We start from the raw sequence: 22,459 nt of genomic DNA, 5'->3' as shown, positions 1-22,459 counted from the left end.
CATGGAGGTGGAAACATAATTCTTTGGGGATGCTTTTCTGCAAAGGGGACAGGACGACTGCACCGTATTGAGGGGAGGATGGATGGGGCCATGTATCGCGAGATCTTGGCCAACAACCTCCTTCCCTCAGTAAGAGCATTGAAGATGGGTCGTGGCTGGGTCTTCCAGCATGACAACGACCCGAAACACACAGCCAGGGCAACTAAGGAGTGGCTCCGTAAGAAGCATCTCAAGGTCCTGGAGTGGCCTAGCCAGTCTCCAGACCTGAACCCAATAGAAAATCTTTGGAGGGAGCTGAACGTCCGTATTGCCCACCGACAGCCCCGAAACCTGAAGGATCTGGAGAAGGTATGTATGGAGGAGTGGGCCAAAATCCCTGCTGCAGTGTGTGCAAACCTGGTCAATAACTACAGGAAACGTATGATCTTTGTAATTGCAAACAAAGGTTTCTGTACCAAATATTAAGTTCTGCTTTTCTGATGTATCAAATACTTATGTCATGCAATAAAATGCAAATTAATTACTTAAAAATCATACAATGTGATTTTCTGGATTTTTGTTTTAGATTCCGTCTCTCACAGTTGAAGTGTACCGATGATAAAAATTACAGACCTCTACATGCTTTGTAAGTAGGAAAACCTGCAAAATCGGCAGTGTATCAAATACTTGTTCTCCCCACTGTATACTGTAGCTAAGAAAATAATACTAATTGTATGTGTTGTTTAGTAAGATGTTAGCTGTTGGTGGTGCACATGTAGCTTATAGCCTGTTTTAGATAAACGTCATCATCGAATATTGTAAGAGCTTTCATTGTCTGCGTATATGCCCCCTTTATTTATCCTACGGTTCTGACTTGGCGTACAGGGAGAATACTGTAAGAACGGCACATGTTCTGAATTCTGTCGCTGTACACTACAAAAGTGCTGAACAAATAGTTATATTGACTACGTCCGTCCTAGCTTGCTCGTTAATGTCTTAATCGAAATGACGGATTGACTCTTATCCACTCGTCGTCCCCTCATGCCATAGTTTGTACATCTCAATTGTCAGTAGAAACCACATTTGTTCAAGCAAGTCAGCCATATCAGCTATGTTTTTTAAAGGCAGTAAATGAGGCTGAATTAACTGTTTCACTGCCAGACAAGGCTCCGCTGATAGCTAGGTGTAGCAGTGGTAAGGATTCACTCCATGGTGCTGAAAAGAAAGCTCTGCTGTTGGGACAGCTTTATGTAGGCCCTAACAGTTTGTGGGGACATTTGTCACTGTTCGAGTGAAATTAATATATTATTTAGTGTTGTGTTGTGGTGTGGCTTTGCTGGCATGTGTCTAAAAAACTAATTGGGGAGTTTGCCCCACCAAGATTTACATGCTAAAATCGCCACTGTGTCCTCCATTGCGTTATTTATTTATTGCCAAAACGACAAAAGAAGCCAAGTTAAATATAATATGGACATAAAACACATGGGGGCAGTAGCGTCAATTCTAGGAAACAGCCCAATCAGCAGCAAAGCCAAATTCCAAGTGCCCAACTAAAACTTCTGTCATAGACAGCCCTTGACATTTACCCACACTGAAATAAAGGTAATAAGAGTACAGTAATAGGCTGTAATATGTCTGGTATAATTTATGAGGTTATTGATGGGATGGTTGTCATCAAATTTAGGACAAAATCGAGTCATTAAAGAAGTGGGTTGGATAACTTTGGTGTAATTCCCTGGGGAGTTGCTTCTTGCCTGGACCTCTGGTGGCTCAGTGCAGTCAAGCAACAACAACAAAAAACACTGCTGAGATTTAAAGCTACGGCGACAATTTCAGAATGTATCAGGCTGTTACTACAATTTCAAGAGTCTTGGTTCAACGAAAAATGTCATTGTCGAGTCAGTTTAAATCTTTGTGCGTGTTATGTGTGTGGGAGCAAGTGAAGTGTACTTGTGTTTGTGTTGAAGTGTCAGTGTGTGTGAGTGTGTAGAGTCCTGTGAGTGTGCATAGAGACAGTGCAAAAATAAATAATACAAGGGTCAACTCAGCTAGTCCATGTAGCCATTTAGTAGTCTTATGGCTTGGGGAAAGATGCTGTTCAGGAGCCTGCTGGTGTCAGACTTGATGCACTGATACCGCTTGCCGTGCGGAAGCACAGAGAACAGTCTATGGCTTCAGTGGATGGAGTCTTTAACGATGTTTGTGGCCTTAATTTCACATCGCCTGATATAGAGATCTTGGATGGCCAACCGGGTCACTTGTGATAAGCATTTGCCTCTGATTCCAAAGGTTGCAAGTTCAAATCCAGCGAAATACAGTTATTTTTTTGATTTCTGCTTTAAGACTATCCCAAACCTTAACCCTTACCTTAAACCACTTGGAGTTAATGCCTAATCTTAATATTTAGGACTTAATGCCTAAACTTCCAAATGTTGCAAGTTCAAATCCAACGATAGAAAGTAATTTATTTGATTTTAGTTTTAAGCCTATCCAAAACCTTATGCCTCAATCACACCTACAGCGTCATTGCACAAAATGGAACGCAGCATCATCTGGATGTGTGTGCAACAAAAGTTCAACAATCACCTTTTGCTACCATTTCTGTCAAGTCGCTTATGTATACAATGTGATGAATACGTTCGATAAATCCAACGTATGCACCACACAGAACGCACTGCAACTGCCTCTGTAATGCTGCAAGGCAAACGTAGCGTTCCATTGGAAATGAATGTACTTCTGGTGTACCAAAATGCAAGATCAAATCAAATCAAATTGTATTAGTCACATGCGCCGAATATAACAGGTGTAGACCTTACAGTGAAATGCTTACTTACGAGCCCCTAAACAACAATGCAGTTTAAAAAAAATATGAGTAAGAATAAGAAATAAAAGTAACATGTATTTAAAGAGCAGCAGTAAAATAACAATAGTGAGACTATACACAGCGGGGTACCGGTACAGAGTCAATGTGCAGGGACACCGGTTAGTGCAGATAACATGTACATGTAGGTAGAGTTAATAAAGTGACTGCATAGATGATAACAACAGAGAGTAGCAGCTGTGTGTAAAAGAGGCGGGGGGGGGGGGAATTCAAATAGTATGAGTAGACATTTGATTAGATGTTCAGGAGTCTTATGGTTTGGGGGTAGATGCTGTTTTGAAGCCTCTTGTACCTAGACATGGCGCTCTGGTACCGCTTGCTGTGTGGCAGCAGAGAGAACGGTCTGTGACTAGGGTGGCTAGAATCTTTGACAATTTTTAGGGCCTTCCTCTGACACCGCCTGGTATAGAGGTCCTGGATGGCAGGAAGCTTGGCCCCAGTGATGTACTGGGCCGTAACAAGCAGAGTGCCTTGTGGTCGGTGGCCGAGCAGTTGCCATACCAGGCAGTGATGCAACCAGTCAGGATGCTCTCAATGGTGCAGCTGTAGAACCTTCTGAGGATCTGAGGACCCATGCCAAATCTTTTCAGTCTCCTGAGGGGGAATAGGTTTTGTTGTGCCCTCTTCACGACTGTCTTGGTGTGTTTGGACCATGTTAGTTAGTTGGTGATGTGGACACCAAGGAACTTGAAGCTCTCAACCTGCTCCACTACAGCCCTGTTGATGAGAATGGGGGCGTGCTCGGTCCTCTTTTTCCTGTAGTCCACAATCATCTCCTTTGATGTGTTTGTTGTCCTAACACTACACGGCCAGGTCTCTGACCTTCTCCCTATAGGCTGTCTCGTCGTTGTCGGTGATCAGGCCTACCACTTGTGTCATCAGCAAACTTAATGATGGTGTTGGAGTTGTGCCTGGCCATGCAGTCATGAGTGAACAGGGAGTACAGGAGGGGACTGAGCACTCCTGAGGGGCCCCTGTGTTGAGGATCAGCGTGGCGGATGTGATATTACCTACCCCTACCACCTGGGGGCAGCCCGTCAGGAAGTCCAGGATCCAGTTGCAGAGGGAGGTGTTAAGTCCCAGGGTCCTTAGCTTAGTGATGAGCTTTGAGGGTACTATGGTGTTGAAGGCTGATCTGTAGTCAATGAAAAACATTCTCACATATGTGTTTCTTTTGTCCAGTTGTGAAAGGGCAGTGTGGAGTGCAATAGAGATTGCATCATCTGTCGATCTGTTAGGGCAGTATGCAAATTGGAGTGGGTCTAGGGTTTCTGGGATAATGGTGTTGATGTGAGCCATGACCAGCCTTTCAAAGCACTTCATGGCTACGGACGTGAGTGCTACGGGTCGGTCGTCATTTAGGCATGTTACCATAGTGTTCTTGGGCACAGGGATTATGGTGGTCTGCTTAAAACATGTTGGTATTACAGACTCGGACAGGATGAGGTTGAAAATGTCAGTGAAGACACTTGCCAGTTGGTCAGTGTGATCGAGGCGTTAACCCTTACCTTAACCATTTGGAGTTAATGCCTAACCTTAAGATTTCAGAGTTAATGCCTACACTTAACCCTAACCTTAAACATTCGGAATTAACTTAACCAGAAACACTTCGAAATTTGACATTTGCAATAACTCTCGAAATTTGACGTTTGAGAAGAACTTCTATTTCTAACGTGAGAGCTAGTTAGGATGGCAGGGAGCTCGGCCCCAGTTATGTACTGGGCTGTCCACACCACCCTCTGTAGAGCCATGCAATCGAGGGCAGTGCTGTTGCCATACCAAGCAGTGGTGCAGCCAGTCAAGATGCTCTCAATGGTGCAGCTGTATAACCTTTTTAGGATCTGAGGACCCATGCCAAACCTTTTCAACCTCCTGAGGACTGTGCGCGTGTGTGTACCATTTTAAGTCCTTAGTGATTTGGACACTGAGGAACTGGAGCCCCATTGACGTGGATGGGGCGGTATGCAAATTGGAGTGGGTCTAGGGTGTGTGGGATGATGAAGTTTATGTGTACCATAACTAGCCTTTCAAAGCACTTCATGATTACAGATGTGAGTGCTACAGGGCGGTAGTCATTATGGCAAGAAGCCATAGAGTTCTTGGGAACAGGAATGATGGTGGTCAGCTTAAGACATGTGGGGATTGCAGACTGGGACAAGGAGAGGTTTAAAATGACCGTCAAGATGCCTGCCAGCTAGTATGCGCATGCTCTGAGAACGTATTCTGGAATACCGTCCAGCCCTGCAGCCTTGCTAGTGTTGACCTGTTTAAAGACCTTACTCATGTTCAGTGGAGATTTTTGAATGTAAATCTTGGTGGGGCAAACATCAACAAAACAGTTTGGATGCATGCCACCAAAGCCACTACACAACAAACACACTAAACAATACATTAATTGCAGTATAACAGTGACAAATGGTGCCCACAAACTGTTATGGCCTACATAAAGCTGTCCCAACAGCAGAGCTTTCTTTTCAGCACCATGGAGTGAATCCTTACCACTGCTACACATGGCTATCAGCGGAGCCTTGTCTGGCAGTGAAACAGTTAATTCAGCCTCATTTACTACCTTTAAAAAAACAAACATAGCTGATAAGGCTGACTTGCTGAAACAAATGTGGCTTATACTGACAATTGAGATGTACAAACTATGGCATAAGGGGACGACAAGCGGATAAAAGGCAGTCCGTAACATCGATTAAGACGTTAATGAGCGAGCTAGGACGGACGTAGACAACATAACTATTTGTTCAGCACTTTTGAAATGTACAGCGACAGAATTCAGAACATGCGCCGTTCTTACAATATTCTCCCTGTACACCAAGTCAGAATTGTGTGATAAATAAAGGGGGCTTATAAGCAGACAATGAAAGCTCATACAATATTCGATGATGACATTTCATTTCATGCTACATGTGCACCACCAAGTCAGAACAGTAGGCTAAGTAATGAGGGGGAAAGGGAACAAATTATGAGGGTGAGGCACATGGGCTATTAACAGCTTACTACACAACATACACATAGTATTACTTTCTTAGCTACAGTATACAGTTAAAGTCAGAAGTTTACATACACCTAAGCCAAATACATTTAAACTCAGATTTTCACAATTTCTGACATTTAATCCAAGTAAAAATTCCCTGTTTTATGTCAGTTAGGATCACCACTTTATTTTAAGAATGTGAAATGTGAGAATAATAGTAGAGGGAATGATTTATTTCAGATTTTATTTCTTTCATCACATTCCCAGTGGGTCAGAAGTTTACATACACTCAATTAGTATTTGGTAGCATTGTCTTTAAATAGTTTAACTTGGGTCAAACGGTTCGGGTAGCCTTCCACAAGCTTCCCACAATAAGTGGGGTGAATTTTGGCCCATTCCTCCTGACAGAGCTGGTGTAACTGAGTTAGGTTTGTAGGCCTCCTTGCTCGCACACGCTTTTTCAGTTCTTCCCACAAATTTTCTATGGGATTGAGGTTAGGGCTTTGTGATGGCCACTTCAATACCTTGACTTTGTTGTCTTTAGGCCATTTTGCCACAACTTTGGAAGTATGCTTGGGGTCATTGTGCATTTGGAAGACCCTTTGCGACCAAGCTTTAACTTCCTGACTGATGTCTTGAGACGTTGCTTCAATATATCCACATAATTTTCCTGCCTCATGATGCCATCTATTTTGTGAAGTGCACCAGTCCTTCCTGCAGCAAAGCACCACCACAACATGATGCTGCCACCCCCATGCTTCACATTGGGATGGTGTTCTTCGGCTTGCAAGCATCCCCCTTTTTCCTCCAAACATAACAATGTTTATTGTGGCCAAACAGTTCTATTTTTGTTTCATCAAACAAGAGGACATTTCTCCAAAAAGTACGATCTTTGTCCCCATGTGCAGTTGAAAACCGTAGTCTGGCTTTTTTTATAGCGGTTTTGGAGCAGTGGCTTCTTCCTTGCTGTGCGGCCTTTCAGGTTATGTCGATATAGGACTCGTTTCGCTATGGATGTAGATACTTTTGTACCTGTTTCCTCCAGCATCTTCACAAGGTCCTTAGCTGTTGTTCTGGGATTGATTTGCACATTTCGCACCAAAGTACGTTCATCTCTAGGAGACAGAACGCGTCTCCTTCCTGAGCGGTATGACCACTGCGTGGTCCCATGGTGTTTATACTTGCGTACTATTGTTTGTACAGATGAACGTGTTACCGTCAGGCATTTGGAAATTGCTCCTAAGCATGAACCAGACTTGTGGAGGTCTACAATTTTTTTTCTGAGGTCTTGGCTGATTTCTTTAGATTTTCTCATGATGTCAAGCAAAGACGCACTGAGTTTGAAGGTAGGCCCGAAATACATCCACAGGTACACCTCCAATTGACTCAAATTATGTCAATTAGCCTATCAGATGCTTCTAAAGCCATGACATAATTTTCTGGAATTTTCCACGCTATTTAAATGCACAGTCAACTCAGTGTATGTAAACTTCTGACCACTGGAATTGTGATACAGTGAATTATAAGATAAATAACCTGTAAACAATTGTTGGAAATATTACTTCTGTATATGCACAAAGTAGATGTCCTAACCGACTTGCCAAAACTATAGTTTGTTAAGAAGAAATTTGTGGAGTGATTGAAAAACGAGTTTTAATAACTCCAACCTAAGCGTATGTAAACTTCCGACTTGGCATAACTTCTCCCTGGCATATTACATAATTTATGCAGCAGCATACAAGACATTATAGGACTTTGTTGTGCTGTGCTCACTTGAACAGGAAGGTGGCGTGGCGGTCCTTCGTGGTTAAATTTTGTCATCAAACTTTGTCATCAAAGTCTGGCATTCTCTGGATTCTTGTTGCTTTCAAGACAACTGGGAACTCAGAAAAAAACAAGGTTGAATAATGACATCAGTGATCTTCAGGACAGAGCCCTAGAAAGAGGCCCGAGGTTCCGACTTGGAATTCCGACTTGGATGACTGTTCAAAAAGTATTTTTCAGAGTTCCCAGTTGTCTTGAACTCACTGAAGTCTGAGATTTCCCACTTTCCAGTTTCCAGTTGTTTTGAGCGAGGAAAAAGTATTGCTGGATCGACAGCATGGCCAATGTATTCAACCTTTTCTGGCTCATGGTGTTGAATGTTTATGCCTTTAAGCTTGGAAAAGAGACCCTTAAACCCAGACTTCAGTGGACCACACACCCACTCCACTGAATAGCAGGCTAATGATTGGTTTGCAATGCTTGCAGTTAGCCACTGATTCCCTCCAAACCAATCATTGTTAAATTGACCATTTCCAACTTGTGTAATTTTTATTTCTAATGGCTGAGGAGCCATTATCTATAATTTATCGTCATATGAGAACTATTTGCCAGTAGGTTGTCGATTTGATTCATGAAGATGACTGCTTGTCTAGCTTGCTAGCTAAGATTTTGAAATACCTTTTTTGCACTGTTGGTTAGAGCCTATAAGTAAGCATTTCACTGTAAGGTCTACACCTGTTGTATTCGGTGCACGTGACAAATAAACTTTCATTTGATTTGACATGATCAGTCCAATCAAAGCTACGTTAGATATAACGTGATTTGATGTCATTTTATATGTGGCCAATGACCTTGAGCCTTCTTGGATGAGCACGTCTAATGTAACTCTATGGCAGCACCCAAGGGGCTTGAATTTTCGAGCTCTCCCCGTATATTTTGCGGTGCTGTAGTGTCCCCATGAGTGACAGAACACTGAGCCAATCACGGCGCAACAAGAAAACATTACCAACCCCTACACTCCGTTGGCTGCCCCACCACCACAGAAAGCACAGAGCTAGGCTGAAACACCTGTATTTTGGAGCTGCCTTAATCAAGATTGCAAAAAAAGAGAACATGTTTGTATGCAGCTTAAATTGCCAAAATAAAATGCAAACAGACAACAACAAAAAAAGTATATTTTATTTTATTATTTTATTTTGTATTTTTAGCTAAACAGGTGAGGCTCAAAACAGGTGGGGCTCAGCCCTGAATGACGGGTGGCCACTGCTCACGTTGGCCTCGGAGAGCGAGAAAGAGGGAGCGAGTGTCATGAGCTACCTCTGGAAAGGGGTGCCGCCAGGGATTTTGGGCCCCATGAAAAGATATCACATTGGGCCCCACCACCACAGGCCACACCAACCCTGCGCAATTGCTGTAATCACACGCCTCCAGAACTCAATCAACCCGTTCAAAGCTTTAAGTAACCGTAGCTTTGCAGGCTTGCAACTCTCCTGTAGTCCAATATTTACTGTACGATATTTACTGACAGTGAGCTGTGAAAATATAACACTGTGCAGACATGCATGCAACATTCGGCATACAGTGGAATTCACTATTTGATGCAAGACTGATACCCTCTATAAGAAATGTGCTAAAGGCCATCTTTTACAGTCTAAATGTAATTTTAATGGAAAATTCTATTAACATTAATGAATAACTTCAAATAAATATAACTTAAATATACATTAACCTCTTCAATTAAAATAATTAACATTATCATCTATAGAATGACATAACAAACAAAATAATGAAATCAGCAGCAGATGTTTGAACTAAGTATACATACCAACTAGAAAATAAGCACCTGTTAAAGTGGAAATGGAAAATGGAAAACAAAGTGGAAATGGAAATGAAAAGGCCTGATAGTGGCGCAATAGGAAAGGTCAAGTGGTCACCAAATCAATAGGTTTCTTCCACTTGGGGTCTTGATTGTGCACAACAAATTTTATGAGAATCCAGCCATTACTTTGAGATATATCTTGTTCTCAGTCTGTTCTCAGTCTTGTTCTCAGCCTTTGGGCATCATGTGTGTAGTGATCCAATATCCATAGCCATTTAACAGTTATCACTGGCCCTTGCTCAGTCTTACTCACCAAGAGCCCAGTGCCGAGCCTTCTTGCTAGCAAAGTCACTATTCAAGTCTTTGAAGTCCAGCTTTCTAGCTAACTGACTTTCAATGGACAGCATGGAAAGACTGCAAAGCCTGTCCTGGGACATAGTGGACCTCAAATAGTTTTTGATCCATTTTAGCTTACTGAAAGCTCTCTCGCCACCAGCAACAGTCACAGGCAGTGTGCAAAATATACGTAATGCAATGCACACTTCTCCAAAAATGCTTTGCAGCTGCGACTTACATATTGCATTCAGGAGACCAAGAGGGGACACCTGCATTGCTTGCTGTTTGGGGTTTTAGGCTGGGTTTCTGTACAGCACTTTGAGATATCAGCTGATGTAAGAAGGGCTATATAAATACATTTGATTTGATTTGACAAGTTAGGGGGGAAAGTGGCAGCAATACAGTGATCAGGTCTTACTTCATTTTGAAACTCATGTGTAAGATCTATGGAATACTTCATGATCAGTGGTTGGCACACAGAAGGGACTCCATCCTCACTAATTTGCCCAACTTTCAGAACAGCAAAAAATTATTCTACAATTTTTGCAGTGGTGTGGAACCTAGTGTCCAAGTCACTTATGATGTTGTCCACAGCAGTAAACAACACTGTGTTCCGAAACACCGTTGCTGCACTGTCCTGAGCTGTCTCCTCTTGAGAGGTCTCATCATGGAATCTCTTCCTTTTCCTCTGTGTTCCTTGCTAAATTGAGGTGCAACATCCATTTGCGTTGCAATCAGTGTTGCCTCAGACAGGAGAGACTCCCATCCATCTCTAAGAGCCTGCATCTCTTCCTTTAAGGCTCTGATATTGGCTGCCTCTGTGTCAAGTGAGATTTTTCCTGACTGGAGAATCACATTCCTGTCTTCAATGCATTGCAGTACCTGCAATTATGCCAACTGACATGTCATTCAACACAATGCTGCTCACCTCCTTCTTCAGTTGGGGGTAGGGCTGGTTCAGGGGTATGGGGATGTGGAGACAGGGCTGGTTCAGGGGTATGGGGATGGAGAGACAGGGCTGCTGAGCCTGAAGCTGCATCTGTTGGGCCTGGCACCAGGGAGGGGCAAGGATAACTGATTTAGTAAGTTTGCCTGCATTGATTAAATGTCGGCTAAAAGAGGAGTGAAACTAAACACTCCGAATTTTCTGTGAAGATATTATTAAGTAACTAATGTTTGGGGAGCAAAAGTAACCTATTTCACTATGGACTAAGCTAATTTCCACCACTCATGGACTACACCCACCTACCTTTGTGAAAAATTGGGTGACACTTTCTTTTCTCTCATGTCTTTCTTTCCTTTCTTTTCGTTTTTGGAAGCCAGATTTTCCGTTAGGATGCTCTACCGGCACTCCTCGCAATTCACTGCTAGCAAGTACAGTTCGCGCCTGGTTTGGGGGCAGGACCGAACCATTTCATTTACATTGTAAATAAAATATTATATTAATGATGATAGGTAAATGTTTTTCAATATAAAAGTATTAACCTAATGTTCTAATAATTATTTAGGGCCCCTTTCAGTCAAAGGCCCTAAGAATCGCCCCCCCCCAAGTTCGCAAGTTAACGTTCCAGTCAGTCTATGTCACTCTTACAATAAACTAAAATGTGCAAATACCTAGAGCTATGTGACTGATAGGTCCCGTATTGATCGCCAGGGGGCGCTAATTGCACACCATCAAAATGGTCTCGTGTCTCTGGAACTCACTTCATGATGCAGAATTAGCTCCAATCCATTACCCATACTGGAAAGCCAATGAGCCATAACTAAAAATGATTTAGCCCTGCCACACAATTTTGAGTAAGGGCTATTCATATTCTTTTCCCATGTTGGACTTTGTATATGGATATTTACGCGGTGGACTTTTCCCCCATACTTTTCAGGTAGTCGATATAAGCCCAAAAAAGTATAGTATGACACAACAAAACTAACCTACTACCCTGACCTACTGATGACACGCAAAGTAGGGCTGTACAGTCCCAGTAATGCTGCTAACATGTTGAGCTTCGCTATAATCTTTTGTATTTTGTTAAAATGGATGAATTTATATGTTGTCGATAATTGTTCCTCTACATGATTTCAAACTACTGTAGCCCATTATTAGCTTCAGTGATATCACAAATAAATAACATATCGCCTGGGCCTACTTGAGTAGTAGTAGATCTACTAAATGCATGGTTCAGAGGAATGGGGTACTGGGTGGGCAGAAGCATGGGGTTAACGTTGTGAATTGTGTTAACAGCCCCGGGCAGTGGAAAAAGTTCATGCCCGGGTCCCTGTAAGAAGAAACCGGTGGAGCGCCAGTGCACTGCCATTTAATCAAGACGACCTGTAAGGGATTAGGGCGATATTGAGGCCGTAATTTAGCCTCACAATGACCATTAACAATTTCATGTTTTCGCCTCTTGTGTTTATTCTCTAGAAAGTTAAAATGTGTGAAAAAAGAGCAGCTGTAGGGGAGCATCTTATTCATCCTAAATTATATAACTTTGTCCACAGGCATTCACTATGACTGGCGCACCGATACACGTTTGTGTAGTTTGCAGTCGTCTATTGGCAAATTTTAAGAACTATGGAATCACTTAATTGCATGAAATATATTCACGATGAAAAAAATACATCATGTTGCTGATGGTGGGCTAATATCTCTGGTAAATATGCCTAATTTATTAATACAAAATAGCTAGGTATGTATTAAGGAATATTACACTTAGAAAAAAAGGTTCTGCATAGAACCAAAAAGGGTTCCATATAGAACCCCGTATGAAACTCAAGGGTTCTATATGGAACCAAATGTCAATTCAAATGAAAGTTTATTGATCACATACACAGATGTGCAACTGTTATCTCAGGTGCAGCAAATTTTTTTTTTTTAAATACACACATTTTAGTTCAGTGAAGAAGAACCCCTGGGGTTCTGATCAAAGAACCTTACAAGAGGGTTCTTTATAGAACATTTAGGGGTGCCATCTAAGAAGCGTGTTTTCATAGTGTAGGCTTAATTAATATCAAAACGATAATATCACTTATATCACTTCTATATAATTAATATAATTGTTTATATATAGTGCTAACCGGATCATCCATAATCATTTCTGATAGGCCGACAATTTTATTTTGAATAGTGTGTCCCTGGGATAATTTTGAGTGAATATTTAAAAAAATTGTAATAAAATTGACACACAAAAAAAATATTTACAACTGAATGTCATGGTGTCCACGTTTAGCAGCATATAAGAGAGGCTGTATAGAGAATAGATAAATACAATAAAACGGGTCTTAAGCGTGTTAGACACATTCAACTTGATACAATCCGTTTGAATTTAGTTAGTTGTCTGAGCTAATAGATAAGATGCTTTCCCATGCAACAAAAACTAACGGTAACGGCCTATATAGTTTCTCTTGTCTAAGCTACATTATAATGTAAGTATTCCGTTAGTAGTCACATCTTTTGACCACAAGAATGACACATGTTAGCTGTTTGACCACCCCATTTGGTTCCTCTGTTTAATCTGCTTCTCACTTAGAGCAAACCTTCGCACCTTGACTCTTTCTCTGGCCAAACCCAGCTTTAATTCTGTCGTAATGAGATCTCACATACCGCCCACTGCACGGGATGAGGAGCACTCCGTGGAGCTTTGATCCGACCGCGCGTGTTGATTGAGACTTTTTACTAACAGACTGCGCTAATAAAGCTTGGTATTAGGACACTAAACTGCAGGAAGCAAACACTTGGGGTTATTGCCGTCTCCTAACGCGTATGTATTGCTTATTTGAAAACAGATGTGCGGCAAGATAAGCTTGTAATTGAGTGATTCACCCAAACTGAGGTGATAGAGGACTTTTTGTTGTCCAATTATTTCAGAATGAATAACAACATGTAAGCACATTCTGAATGAAAACTATTTTTAAACTTTATTGTAATAGCATATGAATGAATTTGCCAATTAAGGTCACACGATCACCAAATGTCTTAATCTAAATATAGGCCTATATGGCTGCGTTTACAAAGGCAGCCCAATTCTGATATTTTTTTACCCACTAATTGGTCTTTTGATCAATCACATCAGAACTTTTCACATCAGATCTTTTTCAGAGCTGAATGGTCAAAAGACCAACTCCTGGAAAAAACTATCATAATTCGGGTGCCTACACAGGCAGTCCAATTCTGGTCATTGTTTTGGGACTGCCTGTGTAAATGCAGCCTATTAGGCCTACCAGACAATAGTTCCAGAATTTATTCATTATTTATCATTCCACCTGTTGGTTTCGCTAATGTGTTTGCTCATGTTTGGAAATATTCTTCAGTAACAAATTTAGTCCATAATCTGATTGTGTACGTGAGCAGGCAGCGCGCACACGCTTGGAGTCTTGTGTCTTTGGCTGGAAGGGACTGGGAGTTACCAACACCTCCTCTCTTTTTCTAAAGTCGTGTGTGTGGCCAGGAGATCCGTTGCTGCTCACTCTGTACTACCTGACCTCCAATTGGGCGCCTCGGATTCTTTTTGGGAGGAGCTTTACACGCAGCAAAAAGGGGGAAAGAAGTTAACTCCGCAAAAGTATTCTGTAGTGACGGATGCCCAAAGTTCAGAAGTTTTTCCATGTGCGCCTCAGCACACAGAGATGGAAACCGCTTATACCTATTAAGACACGGTACAGCGCGTTCCTGATATTATCATTTTTCAAGTGACAGGACTGGAACTCCTGCTTTGAGCACCTCAGCTGTTCAGAAGGAAAAAGTGGAGCTCTCCTGCTGCATACATTGGGAAGTTCGTTTTACGCAGGAGCATAGTTGAGCTGTGGATAGAAGAAGACATGCAGGCGCGCTACTCCGTTTCGAGCCCCAACTCTCTGGGCGTCGTGCCTTACATTAGTAGCGACCAAAGCTACTACCGGGCCGCTGCCGGTGGAGGATACACCGGGATGCCTGCCCCTATGAGTATGTACTCTCACGCGGCCCACGACCAGTACCCGGCCAGCATGGCGCGAGCCTATGGACCATATACTCCGCAGCCCCAGCCGAAAGATATGGTAAAACCGCCGTACAGTTACATTGCGCTTATTACTATGGCTATCCAGAACTCGCCTGACAAGAAGGTTACCCTGAATGGGATATATCAGTTTATCATGGAGAGGTTCCCGTTCTACCGAGACAACAAGCAGGGCTGGCAGAACAGCATCAGGCACAACCTCTCTCTCAACGAGTGTTTTGTCAAAGTTCCCCGTGATGACAAAAAGCCTGGCAAGGGGAGCTACTGGACCCTGGACCCGGACTCATACAACATGTTCGAGAACGGCAGCTTCTTGAGGAGGAGGCGACGGTTCAAGAAGAAAGACGCAATGAAAGACAAGGATGACCGGGGTGCTAAGGAGACGCCGTCTAGACAGGGCCGGGACACGGAGCAACCAATACAGGGCTCCCAGCCAGTCAGGATTCAGGATATTAAGACCGAGAACGGGAACGCTACACCCCCACAGACCGCCTCGCCCTCCCTGAGCACCGTGCCCAAAGTCGAGAGCCCCGGCAGCAGCAGCAGCATGTCCAGTGGTGGCAGCCCCCACAGCATCCCGTCCAACAGGTCAATTGGCATGGAAAGCTCCGAGCAGCAGCAGCAGCAGCAGCAGCAGCACCACCACAGCCAGGCCCAGGCACAGGGCTTCAGTGTGGACAACATCATGACTTCCCTCCGGGGGTCCCCACAGGGTGCCACAGAGCTTGCCCCATCCCTCGTCGCCTCATCCAGGACAGGTATAACACCGTCTTTGTCCCTAAGTTATTCACCGAACCAGACGTCAGTCTATAGCTCACCCTGTAACCAAAACTCTATCTCCACTACCTCGAATGCGTCCTACCATTGTAATATGCAAGCAATGAGTTTATACGCTGGGGATAGATCTAGCCACCTAGTTCCGACTACCACCGTGGATGAAACGTTGCCAGATTACTCCATCACTACCACCTCCTCCTCTCTGGCCCACGGCAATCTAAACTCTGCGCAGGAGGGCCACCATCCCCACCAAGGGCGTCTTCCCTCATGGTACCTCAATCAGGCCGGGGACCTGGGCCACCTCGGGGCGACCTACCCCACCCAGCAGCAGAACTTCCACTCCGTGCGCGAGATGTTCGAATCTCAAAGAATTGGCTTGAATAATTCTCCAGTGAACGGGAATAACAGCTGTCAAATGTCCTTTCCCTCTAGCCAAGCCATCTACCGCACTCCGGGAGCTTTCGTATATGACTGCAGCAAGTTCTGACCAAAGTTTATTGTATTGATCTTTTTCATAAAAATAACTTGAGTCATTTCACCCACCACCTTCCCCTAACGATGGACTAAAACGAACAGAAAAGGACAGAAAAAAAGACATGATCTTGGTTTGTAAAGAACAGTGTTACTGCAAATAACACGTAAGTCTCTTCTCGCTTTTGTGAAATGTTTAAAAGATATGCTAAAGATATGCCAGTCTTTCATGGACATACTATAACGTGTAAATTGCATATAGTAATTTATTTCTAAACTGTAGCCGGATATTATGGACCAAACACCAAAAAGTGTTTCTAAATTGAATTGCCTTAATTGTCCGAATATGTTCCATTATAAAAGGCGGGACCTGTATATCGTTCTACTCTTTCAAAGTTTCTCCTTTTGTTGAAAAGTATTCTGAAGGAATTTCATGTTTAATAAATTGACATTTTATTTGAGTTAAAGCTACGCTTGATTTCTTATAGACTATGACATTCTCAACACTGAAAATGGTGTAGGTTATGGTCTAATGTCCTTGCTTATTTTTCAATGTTGGATGCAAGCAAATAATAATGGAAACACGTATTTAATGCTTAAATCGATTGGGTGTTAGGGCTACTGTTTGGGAACCAATTATGGATCAAGGATTTAACTGCATACGAGTTTAGTTGTTAGTTTGCGGGATTTTAACCAGACCTTATGTATATGTCCGTCAGGCTTTAGGCCCTGATTCAAAAGTATCGACGTGGGATCAGTGGCAGTGATTGATAAATCTTGAATCAGTATTTTTTCAAAGACAGGTTAGATTACCATCCTCACTGTAAATGTTCACAGAAAAAATATAATTCTAATCACGGAGTTGGGTCGATTCGTTTAGGCTAGGACTATGGCCAGACGAGTCCCAATCTCCTAAATAATTATAGTCTGAAAAATAAGTGTTGCCTGATAACAAAATCTAAGTCCAGTTGAATAATAAATAATTGCCTACATTATCATGGAATGTTTTTAGATTAGGAATAGATGTATTTATGTATTTTCTAAAGGTTGAATTTGAATGCAACTCGCTATAGTCAGTTGTGATTGAATAGTAGGTGCTGTTCTCCAAGAGGTCAACTGCATATAGCCTACAAACAAATTGACCGTATGTGTTTTGATGACTTGAAGTAGCAGCGCATGTAGATGAATGTTTTACTTCATATTTAAAGGGACACAGCTCTCCTCTTGTCAGACACGAATGGTCTGGCAGCATCTTGACCTGGGGCCCTCTGGCCTCATAACAGTTAGTCGATGCATGCTAGCAGTCCGCACAGCAAAACTGACTTGTTTTGAATAGCCACGTGTTTTACAGGCACATTCCAACGCTTAGTTAATATCATACCATGCATACCAAAGATGTACCCAAGATGTAGCCACACGAGGTTTGGGGACAGCGATCATTTTGACTACAACTTGACAATGCATCTCTATTTGGGAGATGAGAGCTAAACTCATCATAAAGCGCGTGCGCCAAGCAGTAGCCTATATGCCTTTTTATTGAATTACAGTTTTTGTATTTATAATTTAAAACATTCACAAGGGTATCTCCTAATTTGCATCTTCTTTAGAAATCGCGAAATTTGTAAATATTGTTAATGGCAGGTTAGGGTAAATTTGAAGATAAAAAAAAAATATTCAGACAGCTGGTTTGCCTCAACTGGTTAGTGAATTGACATATTTCCTCTGTTGTCACGTTAAAAAATGACAGAAACATGTTCCACTGCCTAAGTTTAAACCTTTGGGGACAGCACGATATGATGTATGGTTGAAGAAAATTCAATTAATTTGGTGAATTTGCCATGATTGGAAACATGGGAGCGTATAGCCATGTTGTGCGTAAATCAGTATATTTATCGTAGACTTCTATCCCTCCAGTTGAATACTCTTATACATTACATCTTCAGTTATTTACGGTTTTGTAAATTAAATGGACATACACAGGCCTACCGTATTGTTTCCAGGTGTGACTGTAGACCTGTGCGTAATGTAGGCCTGTGCCTAAATTAGGCCTGTGCGTAAAGTAGACCTATACCTTGCGTAAAGTATATACCATATTCTCAAGTTCCGGGAATAAAATAAAACAATCCACTAATTATTATAATAATATAATAATATAATAATAATTATAATAATAAACAGTCATTTTTTACATGTATAATAAGGCGCATTATATCCATGTACCTACATGTAGAGTAAGTACATAGCTACCTCAACTACCTCGTACCCCTTGCTCATCGACTCGGTAATGGTACTCTCTGTATATAGCCATGTTATTTTTCTACTTCCTATATATGGACATGTTATTTTTACTCATTATTTTTATTCGTTATTCACTGTCACTATTTCAATTTTTTATAGAATTTTGTATCTTATCTTTAACTCTCGGTTGATGGAAAAGGCCCCTTAAGTAAGCATTTCACTGCTAGTCTACACCTGTTGTCTACGAAGCATGTGACAAATATTTATTTTATTTGAATTGCAAAACAACATACTGGGCTATATCGCAAAAGGTTATCAGAGGCAAAAGGGGTTTTCACAGTACAAACATGTATAGTCTATACGATTTTTTCAAATAAGAGGCGGTTGGTAGTGATTACCGTGGTTAATTTAGCTGCTAATTGCCTGGATAGGGTCAACAAAGCAGTTTACATTTATTTAGAACTTCTACTGCTATAGGTTCTGTTAAGCGCTCTATTATTTCACTGTTAACTTTGGGCCATAGCCTAATCTCAATATAACGACATTGGTTGACTTGATGTTCTATTCAAGCGGATGAGTTGTATGAATCGTTTTTTTGTTGTTGTTGTTGTGCATAAATAACTGTTATCAAGGAGGCCCTCGGGGCGAAAGGGTCAAACGGGATATGATTATATGAGCATGGCAGCGTGTCGTGCATCCTCTGGGCACAAACATAGGCCTGGAGATATTCAATGAATAAAACAATTGACTTTTTAGTTTGTATACGGCCTACAGTTTAGCTGATCGTGTGGGCCGATAACAACATTACCAAAATTAGTTATAATAGCTATAGATAGGCTATTTCCTTTTACAATATAAACAACTTAAACAAAAACAACAAAACAAAAATACTCATAATAATAGCTAGGCCTATAGTAGTAGCCTATACTAGTTGCAGGCAAATATAATAATAAATAGGCCTAAAGATAGTAGGAACAAGCTGAATAATAGCCACAATCAAAAAGAATAACTATACCCATAATTACAGATTATGAATCACAATAACAATGACAACAGAATCACAGTGGAGACCAAAAATAAACTGTTAGGAAAATAATTGTGTTTAATTGAGCAACACTTTGGCGTATTGAAAAACGATGGAATGCAGTTCTGTAGGCCCCATTCTCCCCCACGGTCGAATAGTTGTAATCAACCTCATCAACCTAATTAGATCCTTTCCCAAGTAATAAACAAACGTCGTGTTAGTCCCAAGATTGATGGCACCCTCGCAGAACTGGCCAGGTCAGGAAGGAATAAAATTCAATCAGAGCGCTGGAATCCTTTTTCATGGGACGGAAAAGGTAGAGAAGGAGACCGGGGTCAATGGGGAGGATGTCGGCCGCCGGAGCACCATCAACAATACCGCAAGGGAAAGCAAGGCAAGGCAGGAGAAAAAGACTGTGCTGTGTGGGTACATAGCAACACTCTTGACTATACAAAACATAATTTCTAGCTTTCTATTCTTGGACCCTACTGCGCAGTTGGAACGTGAACTGCGACGAACACATCCACAAATAGCCTATAGATCTGGCGAAATTCAAGATCAAAATGTGCCATAGTAGTATTTCTACACAATTCCTAAAAGTATCCACAGATGACAGAATAGCATGCAAACCGGTCCCACTCAAATCTTTATTCAAAACATGCCCTGAATTTATTTTATTCATTTGTCTAGGTCCTATGACAACTAACAGTAGGCCTAAGTCTTTAACATGCATAATGATAATAACATTATTTATATTATTCAATAGCTATTGTACACATATTATTGATCTGTTGTTGTTTTCCTCTTCTTGTTAGGCCTGCTACTAAGCCTACCACTATATCCACTATAGCCTACTACTACTAGGACTACTACAAAACAACAACAACTACTACTACCAGCCTACTACTACTAGGACTACTACAAAACAACAACAACTACTACTACCAGCCTACTACTACTAGGACTACTACAAAACAACAACAACTACTACTACCAGCCTACTACTACCACCATTACTACTACAACTACAACAACTACTACTACTACTATTACGTCTACTTCTACTATTAGGCTATTACAATGACACATGACTATTTACATCGATGTTATTACTTAAATGTGTGTGCGTGACTAATTGTGAGGTGTATATTGAGAAATAGGCCTACTTTGATTTCTTTACAAATAACAATGACCTGTTTTCTTCATTGTAAGGCCTCTATGAAAACGTATTGATTTTGGCATTTAGCTAGGCCTATTGTTTTGAAAGCCTGCACGAGTAACGCTATATACTTGCTTTCACACTGTACATTTGGCAAAACGTCGTTTTTCTAGACACTTTCTCCTCTCTGACTTCACTGTCCCCTCAATATTCTCCCCTTTTCCTGAAAGTTTCCGCTACATTCCTGAAAATAGACCGCTTCGCATGCACGTCAGCACGCATCCATCCCTTCTCACACTCTCTCCCACATTGTTTTGGCTTAAATACCCAAAACAAAGCGACAGTGTTCTACATTAATGTGATATTTAATAGTAAAAAAAACACGATTTCAATATCCGTTTTTTTACGTAAACAGAATTAGACTAAAAATAGAGAATATATATTTCTGATCCCTGGTTGGACATTATTTAAAATGAATGGAGATACATATATTCAAATGCAATAGTCCTGAACTTCACCTACTTCATGGTTGATTTACTGATGATTGATAAATTACCATGCGAGTTTAGTAGGCTATAGACTATAGCCTATTTATAAGCATTAGACTTCCTGGGTCCTCACACAAAAGCATCACTCAATGGAAAATACATTTAATTGTCTTGGTTATGTCGCCATTTTAACAATGCCGTATGTGCCTAAACTAGAGAAAGGTAAAATCACGTCCAATAACGTGTTAAACAATTCATTTCGAATTTGAACCATTTTCAGTTAAATGTATCAGAAAGAGACCCATTGACACCAGGAGGTTTTAAAGAGAATATAAAGAGTTGGAGGTCAAAGTACAAGGACAAATAATTCCTCAATCACCAACTGATAAACATAATTTAAGATGTCCATGTGTGCAGCAGAACAGCTAACCAACAAGATTACTGACAAACGATCAGGGACTTACTTCGTTTGTTAAAATATGTATTTTAACAAAGCAAGTTCCCTGAGAAGTCAATCATAAAAATAATTAAAAAGTAAACTTTAAGGAACTGGGAAAGTATAGGAACAACTACAGTGGGATCACCGCGCGTGCTATTTGCTCTGTGTTCTGCTGTCACGTGCCAAAGCCTGGGGCCCAGAAGAGCTCAACTCAATGGACCCGCACAGGAGATTGGTAAAATCAGCTAGCTCTTAACCATTGTTATTTCTCTAATACGAATTAAAACACTAGAATAGCTTATTCTACACAGTATCCTAAGAACGAACATTTATTTAACAAACACTAAAATAAAAAATGTACGAGAACTTAACAAAATATAGCCTATCATGAATTGAAATAGCACTAACTAACGCATTATGTCAGCCTTGTACGCTCCACAGTGAAATAGTATATAGGCCTATATTTTTTTTTACAAATATTGAACAACTATATATTAGCGGATAACAATGATAGCTTGCCTTTATAAAAAAATATATAAAACAACAACAAATCCCATGCTGCAATAACAACAACATAACGCATAATAGGCTGATGATAGTCTTAACTATTGTGCTAATCAGATTTTTTAACATTGATGAATTCAAATCTAAAGGAAATGGCTGGGATTTAAACCTATCAAATGTATTGGATTTCACGAATAATTGAAGAGGTGCCTATTAGTTTTTGTTCGATGGGGTTTGTCAATAGACCTGCTTTTAATAGCGTTTTCGTGTTAAGTAGCCTCGCATGATTAAATCAAACTGATACCATTTCCAAACAGCACTATAAACGGAACAAATGGGTCAGAGGAGACTCATTTAACCGCATTCCTCACTTTTACCATGCCCCTGAAACAGTGGTGTCACACGTCACCCTGGACTGTGCGCACTTTTCCAGAATAACTCAACCCATATTCATTTCCATTTTACCCCGAGCTAGGGGGCAGGGTTGTCACTAGTTAACACAGCCACAAAGTCAAAATTGTCTAGCAGGGTTTCCCAAACTCGATCTAGACCCGTTCGGGGTAAGGTGTAAGGTTACCAGTGTGGTTAAGGTTATGGTTAGGGTTAAGG

The 22,459-nt window shown here is 41.3% G+C and overlaps 1 protein-coding gene across 1 annotated transcript; it reads left to right on the top strand.

The window, feature by feature from the left end:
• The first annotated feature begins 14,275 nt into the window (after nt 1-14,275).
• On the top strand, nt 14,276-16,459 carry LOC139550639 (forkhead box C1-A-like). The gene has a single exon (XM_071361652.1). The coding sequence runs from the start codon at nt 14,575-14,577 to the stop codon at nt 16,012-16,014; it is 1,440 nt and encodes a 479-aa protein (XP_071217753.1). The 5' UTR covers nt 14,276-14,574; the 3' UTR covers nt 16,015-16,459.
• Nucleotides 16,460-22,459: the final 6,000 nt, after the last annotated feature.

Source organism: Salvelinus alpinus, chromosome 23, assembly GCF_045679555.1.
Source record: "Salvelinus alpinus chromosome 23, SLU_Salpinus.1, whole genome shotgun sequence".
In the NCBI taxonomy this organism is placed as follows: Eukaryota; Metazoa; Chordata; class Actinopteri; order Salmoniformes; family Salmonidae; genus Salvelinus; species Salvelinus alpinus.
Note: the sequence above shows the minus strand (reverse complement) of the source record. Positions and strands in the feature narration are given on the sequence as shown.